The 21,778-nt window shown below is 40.9% G+C and overlaps 1 protein-coding gene across 3 annotated transcripts in view; it reads right to left on the bottom strand.

Annotated features, from left to right (window-relative positions):
* Window positions 1-3,894: 3,894 nt before the first annotated feature.
* LOC117531023 (ATP-citrate synthase-like) overlaps window positions 3,895-21,778 on the bottom strand; it is a 29,638-nt gene continuing 11,754 nt past the window's right edge. Inside the window, exons 5-28 of one of the 3 annotated variants that reach the window (XM_034194018.1) lie at window positions 21,513-21,592; window positions 21,280-21,410; window positions 20,736-20,854; window positions 20,248-20,384; window positions 19,945-20,006; window positions 19,738-19,855; window positions 19,499-19,653; window positions 18,337-18,430; window positions 17,035-17,064; window positions 15,419-15,560; window positions 14,803-14,971; window positions 14,626-14,730; window positions 14,328-14,524; window positions 11,642-11,723; window positions 11,456-11,566; window positions 11,242-11,369; window positions 11,075-11,168; window positions 10,814-10,968; window positions 10,541-10,691; window positions 9,689-9,832; window positions 9,364-9,477; window positions 5,544-5,626; window positions 5,148-5,224; window positions 3,895-5,074 (exon numbers count right to left, since the gene is read on the bottom strand). In XM_034194018.1, the coding sequence (XP_034049909.1) occupies window positions 4,980-5,074; window positions 5,148-5,224; window positions 5,544-5,626; window positions 9,364-9,477; window positions 9,689-9,832; window positions 10,541-10,691; window positions 10,814-10,968; window positions 11,075-11,168; window positions 11,242-11,369; window positions 11,456-11,566; window positions 11,642-11,723; window positions 14,328-14,524; window positions 14,626-14,730; window positions 14,803-14,971; window positions 15,419-15,560; window positions 17,035-17,064; window positions 18,337-18,430; window positions 19,499-19,653; window positions 19,738-19,855; window positions 19,945-20,006; window positions 20,248-20,384; window positions 20,736-20,854; window positions 21,280-21,410; window positions 21,513-21,592 (2,773 nt within the window). In that variant the 3' untranslated portion in view covers window positions 3,895-4,979. The remainder of the gene's footprint in view (window positions 5,075-5,147; window positions 5,225-5,543; window positions 5,627-9,363; window positions 9,478-9,688; window positions 9,833-10,540; window positions 10,692-10,813; window positions 10,969-11,074; window positions 11,169-11,241; window positions 11,370-11,455; window positions 11,567-11,641; window positions 11,724-14,327; window positions 14,525-14,625; window positions 14,731-14,802; window positions 14,972-15,418; window positions 15,561-17,034; window positions 17,065-18,336; window positions 18,431-19,498; window positions 19,654-19,737; window positions 19,856-19,944; window positions 20,007-20,247; window positions 20,385-20,735; window positions 20,855-21,279; window positions 21,411-21,512; window positions 21,593-21,778) is intronic. The other 2 variants (XM_034194020.1, XM_034194021.1) reach the window with 2 other exon arrangements.

The following is a 21,778-nucleotide window of genomic DNA, read 5'->3' as shown; positions in this document are numbered from 1 at the left end:
ATATGCTATTAATTCAGTTAAGAGTACTGATGGTAGCGAGTTTGTCCTAAAATGTATCAATTTCATAAACTTACAGTGACAAGTGACTTAATTTGTTTTTGTTTCATTAATATTCAAAGAAGAGGTTTTGCTTCAAAGCCTTTTCTCCTTTCTTTATGAGGTCATATTTAATTCTTTCTACCAGCCTCCTTCCCCACCGCGCCTGAGCTTGTGCGGGCGGACAGCCTCACCTCCACGCACAGCACGGGCTCTGGAACCAAACTCCTGGAGAGGGGCTGGACTCTCATTTTCCCTCAGTAAACCAGGGGGCTGCCTCAAAGTGACTTTATGTCCCGGAGGGGAATCTTACTGTTTGTGCACGTGCACCATACAGCAGCTCAGAGTATCCAGTGTGGGATCCTGCCTCCTGTTATTCATGAGACAAAAACTCGGCTGTGGGAGGAGTTTCAAGGAACCATGGAAAATGACTTTCAGTTGGCCTGAGAGCAGTTATGGCAAACTGTGATCAGTCGCCGGCGTGACAATACGTGGCTGTTGACTTGTTTTACCATGGAGATACATTGTGTATGTGGGAGTGTTATTTGCTCTTGAATTCCACCAGATTTAAGTAATTATGAATTCAGTTACATTTCTCTTGTTGGGACCTTAGTGTGGCCTTCAACTATTCAGAGAGTTTGGATAATATCACTTGGGAGCGATTATAAAACCAAATTAGCAGCAACAGGACTGACATCTTGTCTGTATCAACTCAAAGCTCGATGATGGCAAAATAATCCCACACAATGAAAAGTGGCCACAGTGGCCTTCAATATCCTGATATTTATTCCTACCTCATAGACACACCAGGTATTTATGAAAATTTTGCAACGGAGTTAAGTAGGTCACGGTCATCGGATGTCATTGGACTTTGAACCCGTGTGAAGTACTGCTCCAAGGCATGTACCCACCAAATATGAAGTTCCTGCGAGCAATAAGTCTCGAGGTACATTGCGGCGAAAAATTTCAGGCGAAGGATTTGACAGTTATGACCACTGGTGACCTTGAAAAGTAGGTCAACGTCACCGGCTTTCGAACCCATGTGAAGTACTCCTCCAAGGCATGTACCCACCAAATATGAAGTTTCTGCGAGCAATAGGTGCCGAGCTATGTTGCGGCGAAGGATTGGACAGTTGTGACCATTGGTGACCTTGAAAAGTAGGTCAAGGTCACCAGCCTTCGAACCCATACGAAGTACTCCTCCAAGGCATGTACCCACCAAATATGGAGTTTCTGCGAGCAATAGGTGCCGAGGTACATGAACATGAACAAATTTCAGGCGAAGGATTTGACAGTTGTGACCACCAGTGACCTTGAAAAGTAGGTCAAGGTCACCACCCTTCGAACCCACGCAAAGTACTCCAAGGCATGTACCCACCAAATATGAAGTTTCTGCGAGCAATAGATGCCGAGCTACGTTGCCGCGAACAAGTTTCAGATGGACGAACAACCCGGATGCTATAGACTGACTTAAAACTGGTGCTGACCAGGGGAATCTGACTGTTTAATTAAAACAAAGCATCCTCACAGTACATAGTACATAGACATAGTACACTCGACGTCTCGTGTTTGAAGTATTCATGGATAGGTTTCCCCCGGGTTGAGGACTGGGACACAAAGCAAAGCCAAAACCACCAAGATCTTCTGCACCACCATCTGTCCCTCGTAAGAGGGGCTGATTTTCATCACTGCTTGTGAAGAGAAACTTCTATGAAGTGGATCAGTATACTGGGAGCGATGTTGAACTGTTCAGGGGTGTAGACAATCTACTTATAGACCACCATAAACACCAGATAGCCAAAGAGACAAACCATGAAGATGAGCTCAGGGTTCAATATGATGAATATGCTGCTTATTTTACCAAAGTGCCAGTAGTTGAAGAAATACAAGCAAGCTCCAAAAGTCATGTGAATGATACCGATGACAGACATCTTCATCTTGTATGAATTAAGAAAGGTCAGCTTGTTGCTGGACATGCCCCATATCGGGTACATGCCAAATGGATAGGGGCTGGTGAAAACACCCGAAACAACAGGGCTCATGATCAAGAACTGGTTAGTCTGCAGGACCGACGAGTTCCATAAGTTTTTCTCAAACTTACATAAAACAAAAAAAAAAACAAATCACCCTCCTAGGCCATCTGCCATGAGGACCCATAGAACTGAAGGGCACCGTCGTTTGAAGGGTCACACGATGTGATCTAAAATAACATGAAGAATTAATTCAGTCGTGGGAATATCACTTCGTTTGTTTCGGCTACAGATCAGTCACCGACGTGACAATACATGGCTGTTGACTTATTTTACCATGGAGATACGTTGTGTATGTGGGAGTGGTATTTTCTATTGAATTCCAGATTTAAGTAATTATTTCTTTGAATTCAGTTACATTTCTGTTGTTGGGACCTTAGTGTGGCCTTCAAGTATTCAGAGCGTTTGGATAATATCGCTCGGGAGCGATTATACAACTAAATTAGCAGCAGCAGGACTGACGTCTGTATCAACTCAAAGCTAGACAATGGAAAAATAATCCCATGCAATGGCCTGATATTTATTCCTACCTCAGACATACCAGGTATTTATGAAAATAATTTGTCTTTTATATCATTTACATTGTATGCATTATGAATTGCTGGTCTGCCCCAGGACGGGCCATGCTGCCGATTATTTCCCCCAAAGTTACACATGATACTGATCGATGTGATGCATAATCCTCTTGGTGTGTCATTATACGTTAGGAAATCCTGGCCTGTGTCGAGGGTTCATGCTGCCCAAACTTTTAATTCTGTTTTGTTTTTAAATATCATGATGGATTTTAATTTTCTTTCTCGCTTTGTTGATCCAACCCACTGCCTTGCATTGCCCAGCCATTAAAAAAAAACGAAAAAAAAAAAAAAAAAACACGGCTAAACTGTGTATATATATATATATATATAAAACCTTTTTAAAAACCTTGCATATAAATTGTCCACTTCTTAAACAATCCACTCAGCTTGATTATTGTCACGCCAGCCAGCGTTGCTAAGTACATTGCTAAGACTACACAGGCCAAATGCCCGGATGTGCAACTGAGTCAATAGACAAAGTGCGTCTTGGATTTTCAAAGTGTGTAGAGCCAAAATTGGCCCCTTGGCATATTTCTGTGAGCTGTTGTCCGTGATAACATCAAAGAAGAACCTTTGGAAGAAACATAAAGCAGACCAGGCTCAAAAAGGGTGATCCACTGCTTAGGCCATTCTGACAGCAATGACTGAAAGAATAAGGTCACAGATACAAGCAGCAGAAACGAGATTCCTCTGTCAGGTATCTGGGGTTACACTCCTGGCCCGAGTGAGAAGCTCGACTATTCAGGAGGGACTCCAAGTAGAGCCACTGCCATTGCTTTTTTGCATCAAAAGGAGCCAGCTGAGGTGGTTTAGGCAGCGTTTTGTAAGGATGCTACCTGGTCCCCCCCCAAGAGGTCTTCCAGGCATGGCCAACTGGGAGGAGGCCCCGGTTAAAACCCAGGACATGGAGGAATTTTGTTTCCCAGTTGGATTGGGAACACCCCAGGAAGAGTTACAGGATTTGGCTGATAAGGAAGTGTGGGATGAGCTGCTCGGACTGCTGCCACCACAACCCGAACCCGTATAAGTGGTAGAAAATGAATGCCTTCTTGTGGCCATAGCGCATTCCAAAATGAATACTTTCCATTTCTAAACAGACTGAATAGTAACAAAAGAAAAATAGGTACATTTCTGTGGTAAATCCAGCTGGTAATATACAAGTTCTGCAGCAGTTTGTGGAGAATATCATATTACATAACGAGACTCACTTCATCTTTTAAAGTGCATATCGAAACTCAAAGAAAAATGTAGCCAAAATGAAAAGTAAAGCAATACTTTATTATACTCCTACATGTCAACATGTTATAAAACAAAGCATTTATTTCACAGTTAAATAAAATATGGCAGAACACAGATCAAATGCGGTGGCAGATACAAAGCCTTCCATGTGTCATCCTCAGCAAGTTAAACGTTTTAACTAACAGACAAGTTTCCCAAATACACAGCCTTCATGGTCCCACCCCCCAAAGAAGCTCTTGACACATAACACAATCAAGTATTTTGACACTTCTGCTACATTTCCAGAATGGTAATACAGTAACTACAATTCATGCTCACAGTGAGACTTCAACATAAACTGCTTATATTCCATCACTCACACACAAATGCCAAGAAATAGTGGAGTAACACTGTCCACTGAATTTATTTACCCTATAGTGCAATATCTGTTTATGATGACCGTAACAAAAAAAGCAAAAACTTTGTACTTGGTTTAATAAAGACAATGTATCTAAAAGTCACTTTGGTTTGTCTTGTAATAAAGAATCTTTATCCAATGATGTGAGACGAAGTTATTTAAAATCTAATACTCTGGGTCTGCTAGTGTGAGCTAGCTAGTACTAATCACCACCTCTCAGTGTAAAGCAAGCAAAAGTGGATTAAAATAAATACTATGATTTCTGAGGTTGAAGTATAGCAATGATTTCCATTAACTACTCACTGCCAACTTGACTCCGTAATGTAGGACTAGTTACTGAATCCTGCCCGAATACAAGGAACAGAAAAGTTAATTTCTTTGCTTCTCCCCCTACTCCACAAGTACCAGTAACTGTGCACAACTGCATTGTGCATGGTCCTTGTTAAACAAAAAAAGAAATAAATTATACATTAAGCTTTTTAAATAATGTCAAAAGAAAAAGAACACAAACACCAAAAAATACACTTCCCTCTTTCTTCCCCCCCCCTTCATATTAAAAACCAGTCCAAAAACATATACCCAGAGTGTAAGAGTTCTTCCAAAACCAGTCTGCTCAAAGGCAGCAGTTGTAGTGGAGTGTTTTGTTTTTTTTTTGTCTGACACATTTAACCAATCACGTGTGGATGTACGCCCCACATGTGATTACATGGACATGTGTTCAGGAAGCACATAGGAGATGTCATCCCAGGGGTGGCGGTACAAACCCTGTTTCAGTCGCTTCTGGTCAAGGTAATGGCCTAATTCAGGACGAGAGATTAAAGAGACAAGCTATTTTATCTGTTGCCACTGACAACACTCATTAGTACTCACCAATAAAGCCCATACTCCGGCCTAGTACAAAGATCCCGTTTAGAGCACCGATCTCCACAAACTCGTCTGCCTCGTCACTGTAAAAATTTAACGTCCATGTGACAAAACTACAGCACTGTGCATCCAAGAAGTGTGTAAAATGTTTCTTGCGCATAAGATTTTTACTGCACATTCTTGTTGTCCCCAATAAAGAAAATGATGGCCTTCTTTTTTTGTTTAACATAAACACTTGTAACACCATAAAGGAATACAAAATCTAAATACCATTACGCGGATTTGCGATAAATAATGATATTTTAAAATAATGATTTTGACCACTCACCAAAAAGTAACTGATCAGGAGAGTGTTACTGTGAGTGTGTTAGCAGGTATGTGTACTAAATAAAACATTCTTACCGAGTGAAGCCGCCACAAGTCCTGAGTAGGTCCACGAAAGAAACACCAATAAAACCGTCAACATTGAGGATCAGATTGGGTTTCTGAAAATAGAGAATCTGTACATCAACTATCCACTTTTGTAAATTAAGAGAGAAAACAAAAACTTATATATACAGTATATATATTTACACATATACGTACGTACATACACACATATTTTAAACCAGCCCAAGATGAATTTGACAACAATCAGACAGGTTTTATTCCACATTACATTTGCAGGGAACTGTAACAGTGCATCCAGAAAGTATTCCCCTTCGCTTCCACTTTTTATGTTACAGCTTTATTCCAAAATGGATTAATTAAAAATAAAATAAAAACTACAAAATCACATGTATGCAAGTATTCACAGCCTTTGCCGTGAAGAACAACATTGAGATCCAGTGCATCCAGTTTCCACTGATCATCCTTGAGATGTTCCTACAGCTTACCTAGAGTCCACCTGGAGTAAATTCAGATGATTGGACATGATTTGGAAAGGCACTTGTTTACATATAATGTCCCACAGTTGACAGTGCATGACAGAGCACAAACCAAGCACAAAGTCAAAGGAATCACCTGTAGACCTCTGAGCCAGGATTGTCTCAAGGCATAAATCTGGGGAAGGGTACAGAAACATTAATGCTGCTCTGAAGGTCCCAATGACCACAGTGGCCTCCATCATCCGTAAAATGGAAGAAATTCGGATCCACCAGGACTCTTCCTAGCACCCATCTAAACTAAGCGATCGGGGGGAAGGGAATTAGTCAGGGAGGTGACTAAGAACCCCATGGTCACTCTGTCAGAGCTCCAGCTTTCCTCCATTCCTATCAGGCCTGTATTGTAGAGTGGCTAGACAGAAGCCACTCCTTAGTAAATGGGACATGGCAGCCCACTCGGAGTTTGCCAAAAGGCACCTCAGGGACTCTCAGACCATGAGAAACAAATTTCTCTGACATGATAAGACAAAGACTGAACTCTTTGGTGTCAATACCAAGTGTCATGTTTGGAGGAAACCAGGAACCATCCCTACAGTGAGGCATGGTGGCGGTAGCATCATGGTGTGGGGATATTTTTCAGTGGCAGGAACTGGGAGACTAGTCAGGATTGAGGGAAAGAAGAATGCAGCAATGTACAGAGACATCCTGGATGAAATCCTGCTCCAGAGCGCTCTTGATGTCAGACTGGGGCGATGGTTCATCTTTCAACAGGACAATGACTCTAAACACACAGCCAAGATATCAAAGGAGTGGCTTCAGGACAACTCTGAATGTCCTTGAGTGGCCCAGTCAGAGCCAAGCCCTGAATCAGATTGAACATCTCTGTAGTAGAGATCTGAAAATGGCTGTGCACCAACACTCCCCATCCAACCTGATGGAGCTTGAGAGGTGCTGCAAAGAGGAATGGACAAAACTGCCCACAAGATAGGTGCACCAAGCTTGTGGCATCATATTCAAGAAGACATGAGGCTGTAATTACTGCCAAAGGAGCATCAACAAGATATTGAGCAAAGGGTGTGAATACTTAATACTTCTGAGGGGGGGAAAATTAATTTACTCCATTTTTGGAATAAGGCTCCAACATAAATATAAAATGTGGAAAAAGCAAAGCCCTATGAATACGTTCCGGATGCACTGTACGAGTATGTATACACAAAAAGACAATCTTCTGTGCGCGACCATTTTGTTTTGAATACTGCTCTGGCAAGTAGAAATTCACCATCAATGTACAGTAGTCTTCAGAATAATAGTAGTGCTATGTGACTAAAAAGATTAATCCAGGTTTTGAGTATATTTCTTACTGTTACATGGGAAACAAGGTACCAGTAGATTTAGTACAGTCTCACAAATCTAACAAGACCAAGCATTCATGATATGCACACTCTTAAGGCTATGAAATTGGGCTATTAGTAAAAAAAAAAAAAAAAAGTAGAAAGGGGGTGTTCGCAATAATAGTAGTGTGGCATTCAGTCAGTGAGTTTGTCAATTTTGTGGAACAAACAGGTGTAAATCAGGTGTCCTCTATGTAAGGATGAAGCCAGCACCTGTTGAAGAGAGGTGCTGTTGGAGAGGGGAAAACGTATACACAGGTGCAACAAATTATAGGCTGTTCATCTACAATGATCTCCGATGCTTTAAAATGGACAAAAAAAAAAAAAAAAAAAAAAAACAGACGCGTGGAAGAAAACGGAAAACAACCATCAAAATGGATAGAAGAATAACCAGAATGGCAAAGGCTCACCCACTGATCAGCTCCAGGATGATCAAAGACAGTCTGGAGTAACCTGTAAGTGCTGTGACAGTTAGAAGGCGCCTGTGTGAAGCTGATTTATTTGCAAGAATCCCCCGCAAAGTCCCTCTGTTAAATAAAAGACGTGCAGAAGAGGTTACAATTTGCCAAAGAACACATCAACTGGCCTCAAGAGAAATGAAGGGATATTTTGTTGACTGTTGACAGCAAAACTGACTGTCACAGACAGTTTGTGAGACGACCCCCAAACTCTGAATTCAAGCCACAGTTCACAGTGAAGACAGTGAAGCATGGTGGTGCAAGCATCATGATATGGGCATGTTTCTCCTACTATGGTGTTGGGTCTATATATCACATACCGGGTATCATGGATCAGTTTGGATATGTCAAAATACTTGAAGAGGTCATGATGCCTTATGCTGAAAAGGACATGCCCTTGAAATGGGTGTTTCAACAAGACAATGACGCCAAGCACACTAGTAAACCAGCAAAATATTGGTTCCAAACCAACAAAATTAATGCCTTGCAGATGTGAAGAAATCATGAAAAACTGTGGTTATACAACTAAATACTAGTTTAGTGATTCACAGGATTACTAAAAAAGCAGTTTGAACATAATAGTTTTGAGTTTGTAGCGTCAACAACAGGTGCTACTATTATTGTAAACACCCCCTTTTCTACTTTTTTACTAATAGCCCAATTTCATAGCCTTAAGAGTGTGAATATCATGAACGTTTGGTCTTGTTGGATTTGTGAGACTCTACTGAATCTACTGGTACCTTGTTTCCCAATGTAACAATAAGAAATATACTCAAAACCTGGATTAATCTTTTTAGTCACATAGCACTACTATTATTCTGAACACTACTGTATTGTGGAAATTACGATAGCTGAAAGAAGGACCAACAATTTCTCATTTTGCCAACACATCAGTGTGCCACTTTATTTCTTTACACACAATTCAGACTTTTTAATAACAGCTCGACGTGTTAACACCTGCAGAACAGAGGACACACTAACCACCAGTGGCGACACTTTGTGCTTCACACATCTGTGCGAGTTACCACATACCAAACAGGATACACACTTGGTATGGTGAATTATGTCCACATTGTCCATTATGTGTTGAATGTCCGTCACATATGCAGCCTCCTCCCCGCTCCCCAAGAATTCACCATAATGAAAAGAATAAATATAATCGAGGGGGCGGGCGAACAATCCAGCCGCAAGGGGTCCTCTGCATTGGCACGTTAGACGTGCCGTGGCGTAAGCGAACCGTAGGCCTCCCCTGTGGGGGTCCGAGTAGGGGGGCATCCCCGTGGAGGCAAGAATTCTTGCATACATGTGATTTCTTAGTTTATATAATTTTTAATAAATTTGAAATTAAAAAAAAAAAAAAACTTTTTTCATGTGGTCATTATGGGGTGTGGTGAGTAGAATTTTGGGGGTGGGAGGGGGATTAATTTACTCCATTTTTGGAATAAGGCTGTAAGATAAAATGTAGAAAAAGTGAAGCGCTGTGAATACTTTCTGGATGCACTCTAAGTACCTTGGAGGTTGTGATCTTCTCTACTTCCAGAGCGTAGTCCAGAAGGTGGGTGGACGGGAAGTGCTGCTTGACAAAGTCCTTCAGGATCTGCACCCGCATGTCTGGGTTGTTGATCTGAAAACACAAAGAAGCACTTCAGGTTTTACCTGCTCTAATGTAGAAAACAAAAGCTATCTCATTTCTTTAAAAGCGCCTGCACGGTGCCGAGCAAAAAAGGAGCCATGCAGATGTCTGATGTAATAACTCCTATGTGGACCAACGAGGACACAAAAATGTTTGACTATTAGCAATCACATTAATGTAACTTCATGTCGGCGGTACTCACCGATTTGACCCTGTGGCCGATGCCCATGATCAGCTTGCCGTCTTTCTTCATCTTGTTGACAAACTCCATGGGCAGCATGCCGCTGTCAAACGCTTTACTGAACTGCTTTGCTGCTGCGTCCAGAGCACCTCCAAAACGGTCACCCTGGAATTAACACGTTCATCATGTGATTCACAGGAAAGCTTCATCATCAAGCATCTTTCAGTTTATTCAGTAGATGTCTGAGTTTGTAATGAAAAATGCAGACGCTGCTGTTTTGTTTGTTTTTTTTAAACATCCCAATATTATTTTTCTTCACTTTCTGTAAAGTTATAACAAATTCTGTAAATGTTTCTTCATGTTTTGATTTGGAATAGAATGTGCTGTGTTCCTAATGCATTTGTGTGTATGGCAATAAAAGCTATAAGGATTTTGAGCTTTACTCACTTTTTAAACACACTGACATTATTTTGAACACAACGTCACATGATTAATTAATGCAGTTTTCAAATTTAATCACATTACATATTTACATGATTTTCTGTTCAATGAACTAAAAAAATTCAGGTTACTGACATTTTGCACCTTTGACTAACAATTAGCTTATTAGCTAACAGTGTTTGCATTATAAATCAATAATTCTCCAATTAAATTCATTTTGCTTATTGTTACATAAAATGGCAGTAGCACAATTCAAAAATAAATGCAACATAAGACTCAGGTGCAACTTAGCTGCCCCGCCTTCATGATACATTTTTCAGCTGGGACTTATACTCCAGTAAATACCGTCATTTCTTTATCCTAAGTAGTTTGTGTCCCTGATGGTTAAAAATGATTAAAACTATTTTTTTTGTGTGTGGGGTTAGCACTGACGATGGTGAGTAGACCAGAGGTGAGGCTGGAGATCAGGTCCTTCCCTGCACGAGCACAGACGATGGTGTTGTGTGCACCGGACACAGCTGGACCATGGTCAGCCGTCACCATCAGACACATCTCAATGAACTGACAGGCGTAGCGTGGTAGCCTAGAAAGCGGCACAGCAGAGTTTATTCCACGAGAAACACATTTCCTATGTGCTGTTTGTCAACATCAACTCTTCAGCTCAACTAATTCTGAAGCAGCGGTATCCTGAGTCTTTGTCCCAACCTGCGCTGGAACCAGAGCAAACCCAGCACTCCTCCCAAACCCATCTCCTCCTTGAAGACTTCAGTGATTGGCATTCCGGCATAGATTAGCTCTTGGCCTCGTTCATCACATATGCTCGTCATGAAGGAGGCGGGCTTACGGATCAGGCCCAACTCCTGAATAAAAACAAAAATGACAATGGTTTGGCAAGACAAAATAAATAAATAAAAAGCCTACTACGAGTAACAATAAAGCTGAGTAAGAGTTTATTAAACTTTTTACCCTGGCCCAAGAATAATCCATAGGTACTGTTGGTGGAGGAACCTCCTGGGCTGGAATGATGGTACCACTGGCCACCAGGTCATCGTAAACTGTCCTGTTGTGTCACACATTTTTAGTTAAAAACCCTCTAAACTGACAAACTCTGTGCGATGTGTTGACCCCTTCACCTGATGACATCGCCTAGCTCATCAAAGCTCTTGGGTACGTAAGCCCCTGCATCCCTCAGAGCCTGGTTCTTGGCCAATGCTGTTTCTGATGCTTGGTTGGCACAAGCACCAGCATGTCCAAACTGAACCTGAAGACATCAAAACAGCAGAATGAGCTTCAAGTCACACTTCTCACAGAAAAAAAAAGTCATTTACATCAATAAGGCCAACAGACCTCAGACGCAAACATGGTGGCACAAGTTCCGATGCACCAGCACACTATAGGCTTGGTTAGCCTGCCTTCTTTGATGCCTTGACAGATCTTATACTCATCAGTGCCTCCAATCTAAGGCAACAAAGTGAAAGATGATTAAGAAGGGAAACTGATTTACCAACAGTTTGCTTTCGTAAATATCCACACCTCTCCCAGCACCACTATCATCTTCACTCCTGGTGTGTCCTGGTAACGTAGGACATGGTCCATAAAGGTGGAGCCTGGATATCTGGACACAGGATCATAAATGCAAACTTCAACCAGCAACAAATCTGTGGAACAAGCTGAAAGTTTGACATCCAACACCTTCACAACTGTACCAAAGAACAAAACAGGTTTCTACACTACTAAACAAACTTTTTTCAATACTTAAAACTACAACCCCAAATCAGAAAAAGCAAATTTAAGTAGTTTGCATACAATACAGAGGCATAGTTACAGAAGAAGAGGGTACAGACAATGGACTGCCTACAGTTCTGATCTTTCCCTAATAGAATGTGTGTGTCGAATTTTGAGATGAAAAATGCAACGTGTTTGCAGGAAGAATGGCACAAAAACTGAAACCTGAGTTCATACTGTCTGCAATGAAATAAAAGTGTTTACTCTTTTTAAAAATCTTAAATTTGATCCATTTGTATTGTAGTTCTAATAGACTTTAATAATAATAATAATCTTTAACTCTGGCAGCAAAGAATACAAGACAAAACACCTAAATGTCAGACAATGCAAGCAATGTGACCTTTCCACTGGAAACTGGTCTAATGCCATTTTGTAGACTAACCAACTGGTTAACTGACAAGTTTGACAGTCAACAGGATCAGAAAAGAAACAAAATTGCTAAGCAGATTGTAGAACAGTTTAATTTGTATATTTCTCTTCACTCCAAACACATTTAAGTCCACTTTGTGCTCACAACTTTTAAACAGTGTAAAGTGACCATGTTTACATGGACAATAATATTATGTTAACCAGTCTAAGACAATACTCTGAATAAAACACTGCCATGTCAGTAGCATTGTCTGATTACCTAAAGGCCCGGTCACATGGCACTTAACGAAGGGCAACGAAGCCCAAACGAAACAAGAAATCTGGACTTTCACTGACAGTTTAACCTTCGGGCAGCTTTGCTCCTGCAGCTGGCACTTCATCAGGATTTTTAAACTGCTGAAAAATTTGAACGAATGCTGCCAAAAACCTCAATTTGTCCGTATTTCATTTTGCTGTAGTTCTTGACAGTTTTTTTATCGTTTGCTTCGTTTTTGTAACGTTAGCATTTAGTTGGAATTCATTCAACCAGCTGAATGTTTTCACAGTACAAAAGCCGGTTTGTGGGTGCTTTTGTGGAGGAGCTGCAGCTCCTCCGCGGTGGTGCTGGTGTGTGTGCAGCCTGCGTGTGATGTGGCGAGAGCTGCCGGTAATGCGGTGGTGCTGGCCGGCCAGGAAGAATTTGTCGGCCTCGACACCAGCACATGGCAGCCCGTGATTGTGGTGTTGGCCAATCCTGAATGCACATGAATAGCGAGCTGCTGCAGAAAAAGTCTGGCTGGAGCTGCAGCATTCTGTCCATGAGCTCTGAAGGGCTTGCTGTCCTCAAGCCTCTGCAGACAAAAGATCCTGCTGCCCCTTTCAGCGTCTGGAGCGTGACAGAGCGAGACAGAGGGAGAGCTGGAGAGGGGGAGGAGGATTAGGAATGGACAGTGCTAGAGTGCGCCACGGAAAGTGAAACCTATTCAGAAAGTTTAGCATCGTCACATTTTTCAGTACAATGTAGTAGATATCACTATGCTCTACCAAATGTGTATGAGGACGTGCGCATTTTGGGTGTACAGACAGTGATTAGAGTTTTGGTATTTGAGAGATCTGAGAAATATTTGGCATGTTTATAGTGTGCATAATTTTGGTGGTGTATTTAGCGTGTGTTTTTTTTTTTGTAAAAATGAGGCATCTTATGAATTTTGAACATGCACTTCAGTTTTTTTTTTATTTGAGCAAGACTGAGCACAGCGCGTTGTCAGACAGTGAGGATTCTGATGATGGAGATGATCCCCTTTTGTTCTGGACAAGGAACTAGAGTAGGTGGATCCACCGACGTGTGCACAGATCTCCACAGTGGATCCGATCACGCGCTTCTGTTTGCAGCCGAGCTTCGTCCCAGCGCTGAGTCCTGGAACGCAGAGATGCAGACACACTGCCCCAGCTGTGGCCCCAGGCGCATTTCATTTAAAGCGTGGAGATCAACGTTCGATTCAGTTTCGTTTTGTTCCTCTTTCATCCCTTTGTGATCTTGAGTCGCAGGTTATTCGGTGATGGGAAAAGTCAAAGCTCATTTGTCGATCTCTTCTCGACGAATTGTGATTTTTTTTTAAAACTTTTTCCCTTCGTTCAGGAATCGTCATATGCCGTGTGACCGGGCCATAAACCTTCATAAGGTCATCATTAGAGTAAGACGACAAAGGCCAGCACCCATTCATAGCTGGGCGGACTGAGACAATATCCAAAGACACAGACAGGTAGCATAAGCAGGATTAAAACTCAGGTCTATATAATGTATTGACAGGCCAGGTCCTTATGCGCTGATCTGCCAACTATCATCAGATCAAACAACATTGTAATAAAGATGTAAGGCATAGAGCACGTAATGTGGCTAAAAGTAGAAACTATACTATGCTTTGTAGCACTGACATGGGATAGTCTATAAACAACACATATAAACACTATAATCAAAATATTGTATTCTTTAGAAGAAGATCAACAGTCAGATTAATGCAGTATTTAAGAGTACAAACAAGCCATTTCACTGTGTAATCAAATACTGTATGTTTGCCTCGCCTACCTGTCTCCTCCAATGGCCACACCCTCATATACACCATCAGTGGTACGCGAGATGATGTTGTTCAGCTCGTTTGACATGCCTCCAGAACGGGAGACATATGCAACGCTGCCAGGACGGTAGAGTTTGGAAGCCAGGATGTTGTCCAGCATGCCGCCTGTGTTGCCAATTTTAAAACAGCCCGGCTTAATACCACCAACCTGAAGGCCACAGTGTGACATACCAAATTACAGTTTGTTGAAAAACATGAGTTACTTATCTTTAAACACAACATTCAGTAGGTGTGTGTGTGTGTGTGTACCGTGGCGGGGCCAATGATTGTGACACTTTTCTCATCTGCAATCTTTATTATCTTTCTCGTCAGGGCTTCAGGGATACCTTCAGCTATGATGGCAATAGTGTGGATCTGGAAACGCATTTACCCAAGTAAGGTCCAATAATTCTGACATGTATGCAGTGATGTGGATGAGTCATTTACCTGTGGGTACTGCATGACCTCCACCGTGCTGTCAAACGCTGATCGCAGTGAGGCAAAGCTGATCAGCACGTCCACCTCAGGATGCTTCTTTGTGGCATCAGCCATGCTCTTATAGACAGGTATCAGGATCTCCTTGTGGCCCCAGTAGAACTTCTGCTTGTGATCCCCGCTAGGCAATGGAAAGAGACGTTAAAATAAAGAGTCTACATCAAAATTAAGCAAGATTGATTTTGGAAATAATTGGGCAGCGATACCCAATTTTAGTACTTGTCATTCTCCTATTTCACATATGAAGACTTAATGCATTAAGAATTACTTTTTTTTTGTTTGTTTGTTTTTTGTCTGGGGGTGGGGGGGGGGGGGGTGTTAAAGTTTTGGGACTGAGTAAAACTGATGAGATTTGTGGATTGATCTGGAGTTTAACAAATATAAATATGGAACAAAAAATACAACTATAACCGGATGCAGCAGCATATAGTCCCACAATATCAGTGGGTTTGGTTTTCATCCTGCTTCATTTAAGAAAAGTTTGTTTCAATAAGAGTGCACCTTTAAAGAGCAGCATGGCTCTAAATGGTGAAGCCTTAAAAATGAGCAAAAACTTAAAGAAGCCTACGTAAAGGGGTAGACCATAGCTGCCACTGAGGGTTCATCCCGGGAGCATACATAGTCAAAGTCCAGCATGCCTTGCACAGCGCGCGTCTGCATTCCCCACACAATGGACTTGGTGTGCTTACTGAAGAGAGTGGTGGCTTTGCCTGAGAAGAAAACACAAGCAGATTGATTCAAGTGAGAACTGGAAGAAAAGCTATTATGGTAGGACGTGGCCGCTGACGGAAACTGCAGGAACACTGATGACAGAAAGCAGAGAAATATGAACACCGATACAGGAGGTAGAGAAAACAACATGATAGCAAAAGAAACTAGCAACGCAACTAACATTGTAAATTCTGTCCCAAAAATTCCTTGCTTTAAACTTGTCACTACTTTGTATTTGTCTATATTTGGTAAAAGCCACATTTGATCATCTTTTTCTCAAAATACCAAGTAACTGTGCAAATGTTTTGAGTGATTTATTCCAATTTGGGCACATCTGTTAGTGCAAGTTAGCTGGAGATGGTTCATTATTTTATCTACCTCCTCTACCCCAGATCATTAGCTCAAACAGTTTAATTCAGGTCTTGCAACATGAACACCAAAACAGCACAATGTGTTGATAGAAAGTTTGGGGAGGGGAGGTTGGGACGGAGACACGTGGTGGCATATTTTTTTTTTTTTTTTTTTTAACTTACTTCTTGGCTACTGACAAGTCCACAGTTCTCCTTAAGAAATATGCGAGCGGTCAAGAGAAGATAAAACGGACGACAACATCAACCCCCTAAAAGGAAAGAATCTTGGAAATTCCTCCCAAAATGTATTGCTGCAAGTTCTCTGAAACAGTTACGCGATTTAAAAATCAAGTGATCCACCACTGCCCCCCACCGCCCCACTTCTCTTTCATAGTCAGGGCATAGAATGAAGTTACAATTATTATTTTACTCGCATCATTTCAAAATGGAGACAACTTTGCAATAAGTGCTATGTTGCATGTTTGTGAATGCAACTGTGTCGACTCTTGGTGAACTGCTTCCAATCACCAAGCTCAACTTTAGAGAAAACAGTAAATATGGCTGTACAACTTTTAATGACCACACTGTGAAGGGGGGGGGGGGTGCACATAGCATAGGAACAGTGCACAAACAGAATGTAATGGACAGTGTAAACAAACCAACAACACCTGGTTAATAACCTCTTACACAAAAGATAAGTGTTGTGATACCCATGTAGAATTTCATACACTTATTAAATAATCGTGCCACACATTTGCACCAGACCTTTATGTTTGCCTCCACTCGGCCCACATACACCACTTGCTGCATTACATCTGATCCACAAAAGAAGTTGTGTAAAAAGCTCCATAATGTCAAGAAACATTACACCCAGGTCTGTAGGCTGAACATTATAAATGTTCTATGGGGCAGGGGGTGACAAGAGCTTCTCAGACTTCTACTGTACAATAATCATTTTCATTGATTTCTTCATGTTTTGCACAGTGATAGATGTTCACTAATTTACTCAGCTTTTGCAGGAATGCAGTAATAAAGGATAAGAAGAAACAAGATCAAAGACAAAAAAAAGCAGGTAGTGAAGAGGAGGAAGCAAGAAAGCAGGATTTTTCACACCCTTTCATACCTCTGAAGCAGCCTGACGAGGTCTGCATTTCTGTGACCCCACAGGATGGAAACAATATGATAAAAATGAGCACAAAACAGAACAGAAGAGTGAATGTTTTCAGATCAAATTCAGTGAACAAACTTTAATCATGCATTCTGTCAAATGTGTCACTGTTGAACTGTTCAACACAAAAAGCATAAATCACAGCAAAGAACATGCAAAGCTGTGGCACAAAAAAGGTAATCCTTTACTGTGATGTTATTACAAAATAATAAAGAATGTAAAAAGCATCTCGTAGCCATAGTTGGAGTCTTACTAGCACACAGTGTAAAATTGTCACTGTCCAAGCAAACCAAATTCCGCTGTCCACCAAATTAAAACCATCTTTATTTCATTTTTTAAAATAAATAATCCAACATTACATGCTTGACTTGTTGCTGTGAACCACTGGGCCTGACAAGTCCATAATGCACATTTTCAAGTTGACACACATCTGCCATTTTTGGTTCTTTGCTGCAAGGATTAAGTGAAATGTATAAAGCTACTGACACATGCACTTCCAAACCTGTCTGGCAAATGGCATAAAAAAAAAAAAAAAAAAGAAACTGAAAAGGGCATCAAAATGACAGAGTAAATGAAGCCAAAATTGTCTTTCTGAACTCTAGAACTATGTAGTGATTTACATTTTGTGATCACTTACAACATGCATTTCTGGTGATATGAAATATCTGTAGGGATTATTTCCCGTGTGCTACAATTAGCACTAAAATCTTTTAAGAATGATGCAGTGTTGATATAAAACAGTAGAATAGTAAGGGCTGGACATATTTATTCCATCTTTTTCTGCCAGTAATAAAATATGTTTTTAAAAAAACAACAAAAAACAAGATGACAAATAAAATAAAAATTTGCAAATTTCAAGTCTTATCTGGAATTTTTTTTTTAGTTTGCCGCAGAAGTATGCACTAAAAGAGCAAGAGAAAACCTGTTACTGAAAAAGAAAACTGTGCAAACCACTGTAAGTTGTGGGAAGCGGAGAGCAAACTGACCATGACACATTACTTACCTTTCCCATTGTTAGTGACCACATTCTTCAAAGGCCACAATATTGAATGAAGAGACTCTTACAAAAATGAGCATGGAAAGAATGAAGGTGAGTGGACAGAGTGCACAGAAAAACAGAATGACAAAGAAGGAATAAAGAATTAAAAATACAGAACAGCAGCAATTTGGGGAGGAAGAGAGAAACGGGGAAAGCAAATGACATATGTAAATGAGTGACTGGGGAATGTTACTGAAAAGCAGTGTAAAATAAGCTACCTGCAGAATGGCCCACTTTAGACTTTTTGTCTGGAGGGGCATTGTTAGGCGTTCTCTGTTCTGAGAAGGAGGCCGTCCTTGTGGCAGCTGGAGTCTGATGCAGAAAAAAGAAAGGCATATTATTCCAAGCATAAAACTGTCCAACTAATTCAATAATATTTGCATTATATCATCCAAAAATAAGTGACCTGAATAGCTAAATAAATGACAGTCATAATTTTTTATTTGACATGCACATCAGGACTAATGTCGCTGTAGGAGCTGCACAGCAACAATTTCTGCACTGTAATACAATTAAACCCTGAAATGCACACTCGGAATGAAACATTCAATCTAACAGTGATTCTGTTAAACATTTCTTTCAGCAGCAACTGAATAGACATTTTAACAAAAAAATCAAGACATGTTTCCCAGTCATCAAATTCTGTTTATTTATACAGCGTGTCATCAGAAGAAGCAATACATTCTCCAAACCCACTGATTCCACTTAAAGGTCATGGATTTTGTTTTTGTTTTGAATGGTGGGTGCTGGCACACACACTGGACAGGCTGCTAGTCTAATGCAGAGCTGACACAAACAGTATAGACAAGCATACTGACACTCCCACCTACATTTAATTTAAAGTCACTAATTCACTTAACCTGCGTGTCTTTGGAAGTAGGTGTAAGCCAGAGCACCTGGATGGATCCACTGCAAGCAAAGGGACAACATGCACACTCCACACAGAATGGTAAGGATGGAAGTGACCTTCTCACTGTGAGGTAACAGTGCTAACCAGTAATCAACTGTGCTGCCAACATTTTGCCCCTGATTTAATTAAATCCATTACTTTCCACAAAAAGTAAAAAATAAATAAAAATTTTACACACTTTTTTTTTTTTTTATTGGACAGGTCTGGGCCTGCTGTGCATGTCAAATTAGTAGTTCTCAGTCATGCACCTTGGGCTAGACAATTCCCATTTCTCCTAGTTTTACTCACATGAAGCCACGTCAGGACTGCTTAGTTATAACCAGCTCTCTATTGGCTGGACATACTGTCACACGAGTGTAGAGCAGGGAGAAATTAGAGTCTTGAGATGCAACACTGAGAAGTACTGGAATGAGGACGGTTTTACTGACTATTCAAGTGTTTCCTCTCAGCATGTTTCTGTGTTAAATTACCACAACATTACTGCTGGAATTCAGGAGGAAGTTGGCTGTATGTATGTCCACGGGAGGCTGGTTTGGGATTGGACGGTGTCCTAGGGCCATGCCAACAATAGCTGTCATATGGGTCTCTGTACCAAACACGTAGATAGGAATGCCTGTGGTTTTTCCTGCATAAAGAAAGTTGATTAAGAATCTTTGACAATTTACAGTCTTGCTCAATTTTGTGTTATCCATCAATAGATCTCACTTACCTACTTCCCCCATCACCCTCAGGCCTTCCTGGTAGTTGGGTCCACCACGACGAACAAAGATGCCGACTTCATGCTCCATCAGAGGACCTTGATAGTCTTTGATGGCTCTGACAATGCCCTGAGAAGAGATATAGGCACACAGATCAGGTAATCTCCAAACCGCAGTCTTTCATGACATAAGCAGCTATTTTTAATGCACCAGCTCACCTTGAACGTGGCTGCTACATTCGTAAAGTTGGCAATGCTTCCTCCTATGATCAGCACTTTCCCTGTAAAGTCCAGTGTACGAAAATTACTACAGTGTAACTAGCAACGTGCACACAGGGTCAGAAAAGCCATCCAGCATTTAAAATAAAAACTTACCCAAGGCCAGAACAGACAAGTGCAACAAATACATCACAGTTTTGTGCAATTCCATCATGCAACTCCAGTCCCTCCTTTTTATCTTAGGTACAATTTATTCAACCCTAACAAACAAAATGAATCCAGAAGAGCACTGATTAGACCTACCTTCAGGGTGCTTCTCACGGGTCATAAGAGACAGGATTGTTTTAGCGTAATCATAGGTCTGCTGCTCACTGGGTGCACCAGAGTACTCGCCATAGTTGGCAAGCTCATCCACTCCACCCAAGTCACAGATGGTATCACTATACCCGAGGAGAGATGGACAGACAATTATGTCTCAACGCCATTTGGCTGGATTTTACATTTAATAAGGGCACGCTGCTTGAAGCGTTACGTCTTGTTTAATAAAACCTTTAGTATTGGAGCGCTGTGGCTGTGCAGATCATTTGGTTTCTATTTTGGATACAATTTTTCTTGGTCCAGCACACCTTTTTATGTGTTTTGGAGGTGCGTGACTTAGTTGCATTACCTGGATTTAACATTTAAGCATTCGATGCAATCTTTTATCCAAAGTGATCGCATTCACACATCAACACCAAATGCCAACATCTATTCCAGGTTAACTTTGGTTGATAAGTCCGAATAAAAACTACCTGTAGACTACTGAAGCTCCTCCACCGGCCACCATGGTCCAGATCCTGCCACGAGGGTTCAGCAGAGTCAGTTTCAAGCTTGCACCACTCTTAGCATCCAAGTCTGCTATGTAGGCCTCCTGCAAAAGCATAAATTAATGTAACACATTCCAGCAAATGAAGTTCAGCGGGTCACGCAGGGAAACAACATGAGAGTCAAGGTAACTGTGCACTGTGTATTAAATGTAAACTGAAAGAAGATTGGAGAGTTAAGTAAGTCTGCTACATTGGAAAAGAACAAAACCACAGGGAGGAAGGGTAGCACAGTACCCATTCCAAGGAATTAAAACAAAACAAAACAGCAGTTAAAACATCTTTTGAGAGAAACATTTCAAGTCCACAAAGTTCTAACTACAATTAAACTGTCAAGTCTAACCCATAGGGAAAGAAAATATACAATATACTATAGATTACAAAAGCAAATTCTACAACTAGTTTGCTCCATTTATTGTTTAATAAGAACTTGCTTAAATCCCCTAACATTTAATATACAGAAATATCCCACCTCAGGATAGGCTTCTCTGCCAAAAGGTGGAGGAAAGACCACGTCACCCCATTTGGCACTGCAAATATAATCTGCTGTGGCATCAATTTTAGCTGCCATATCAAGGATGTACACTTCATCTTGTGTAACAACTGGAGAGATAACAAAAAGACATCATTGTTTCAAACTAAAATGATCTGATATTACAATCTTACTTGAAGATTAGGGCTGGGTTCTCAGAGTTAACAACATACCTAGAGGGTTGATCTCCAGGTAAGTAAAGAAGAGATCCTTGTACAAGCTGAAGAGGTGAAGTATAAAACTTGCCAGTACTCTTGAAGAAAATAGACATATAGGATGGTATAATGACAATATTTTATACTGCATAATTACAGTAAAAAAAAGAAAAGAAAAATGATCACTGCATTCACAATGTACTTTAAGCACAGTAAATTATATATTTTGCTCCCACTATTCTGCCTCATTAGTAAAAGGTACTACACAAGTCAATGCACTTGAA

The sequence above is a fragment of the Thalassophryne amazonica genome, chromosome 18 (genome assembly GCF_902500255.1).
Source record: "Thalassophryne amazonica chromosome 18, fThaAma1.1, whole genome shotgun sequence".
Taxonomy (NCBI): Eukaryota; Metazoa; Chordata; class Actinopteri; order Batrachoidiformes; family Batrachoididae; genus Thalassophryne; species Thalassophryne amazonica.
The sequence above is the reverse complement of the archived record's forward strand: the minus strand, read 5'-3'. Positions and strand labels throughout refer to the sequence as shown.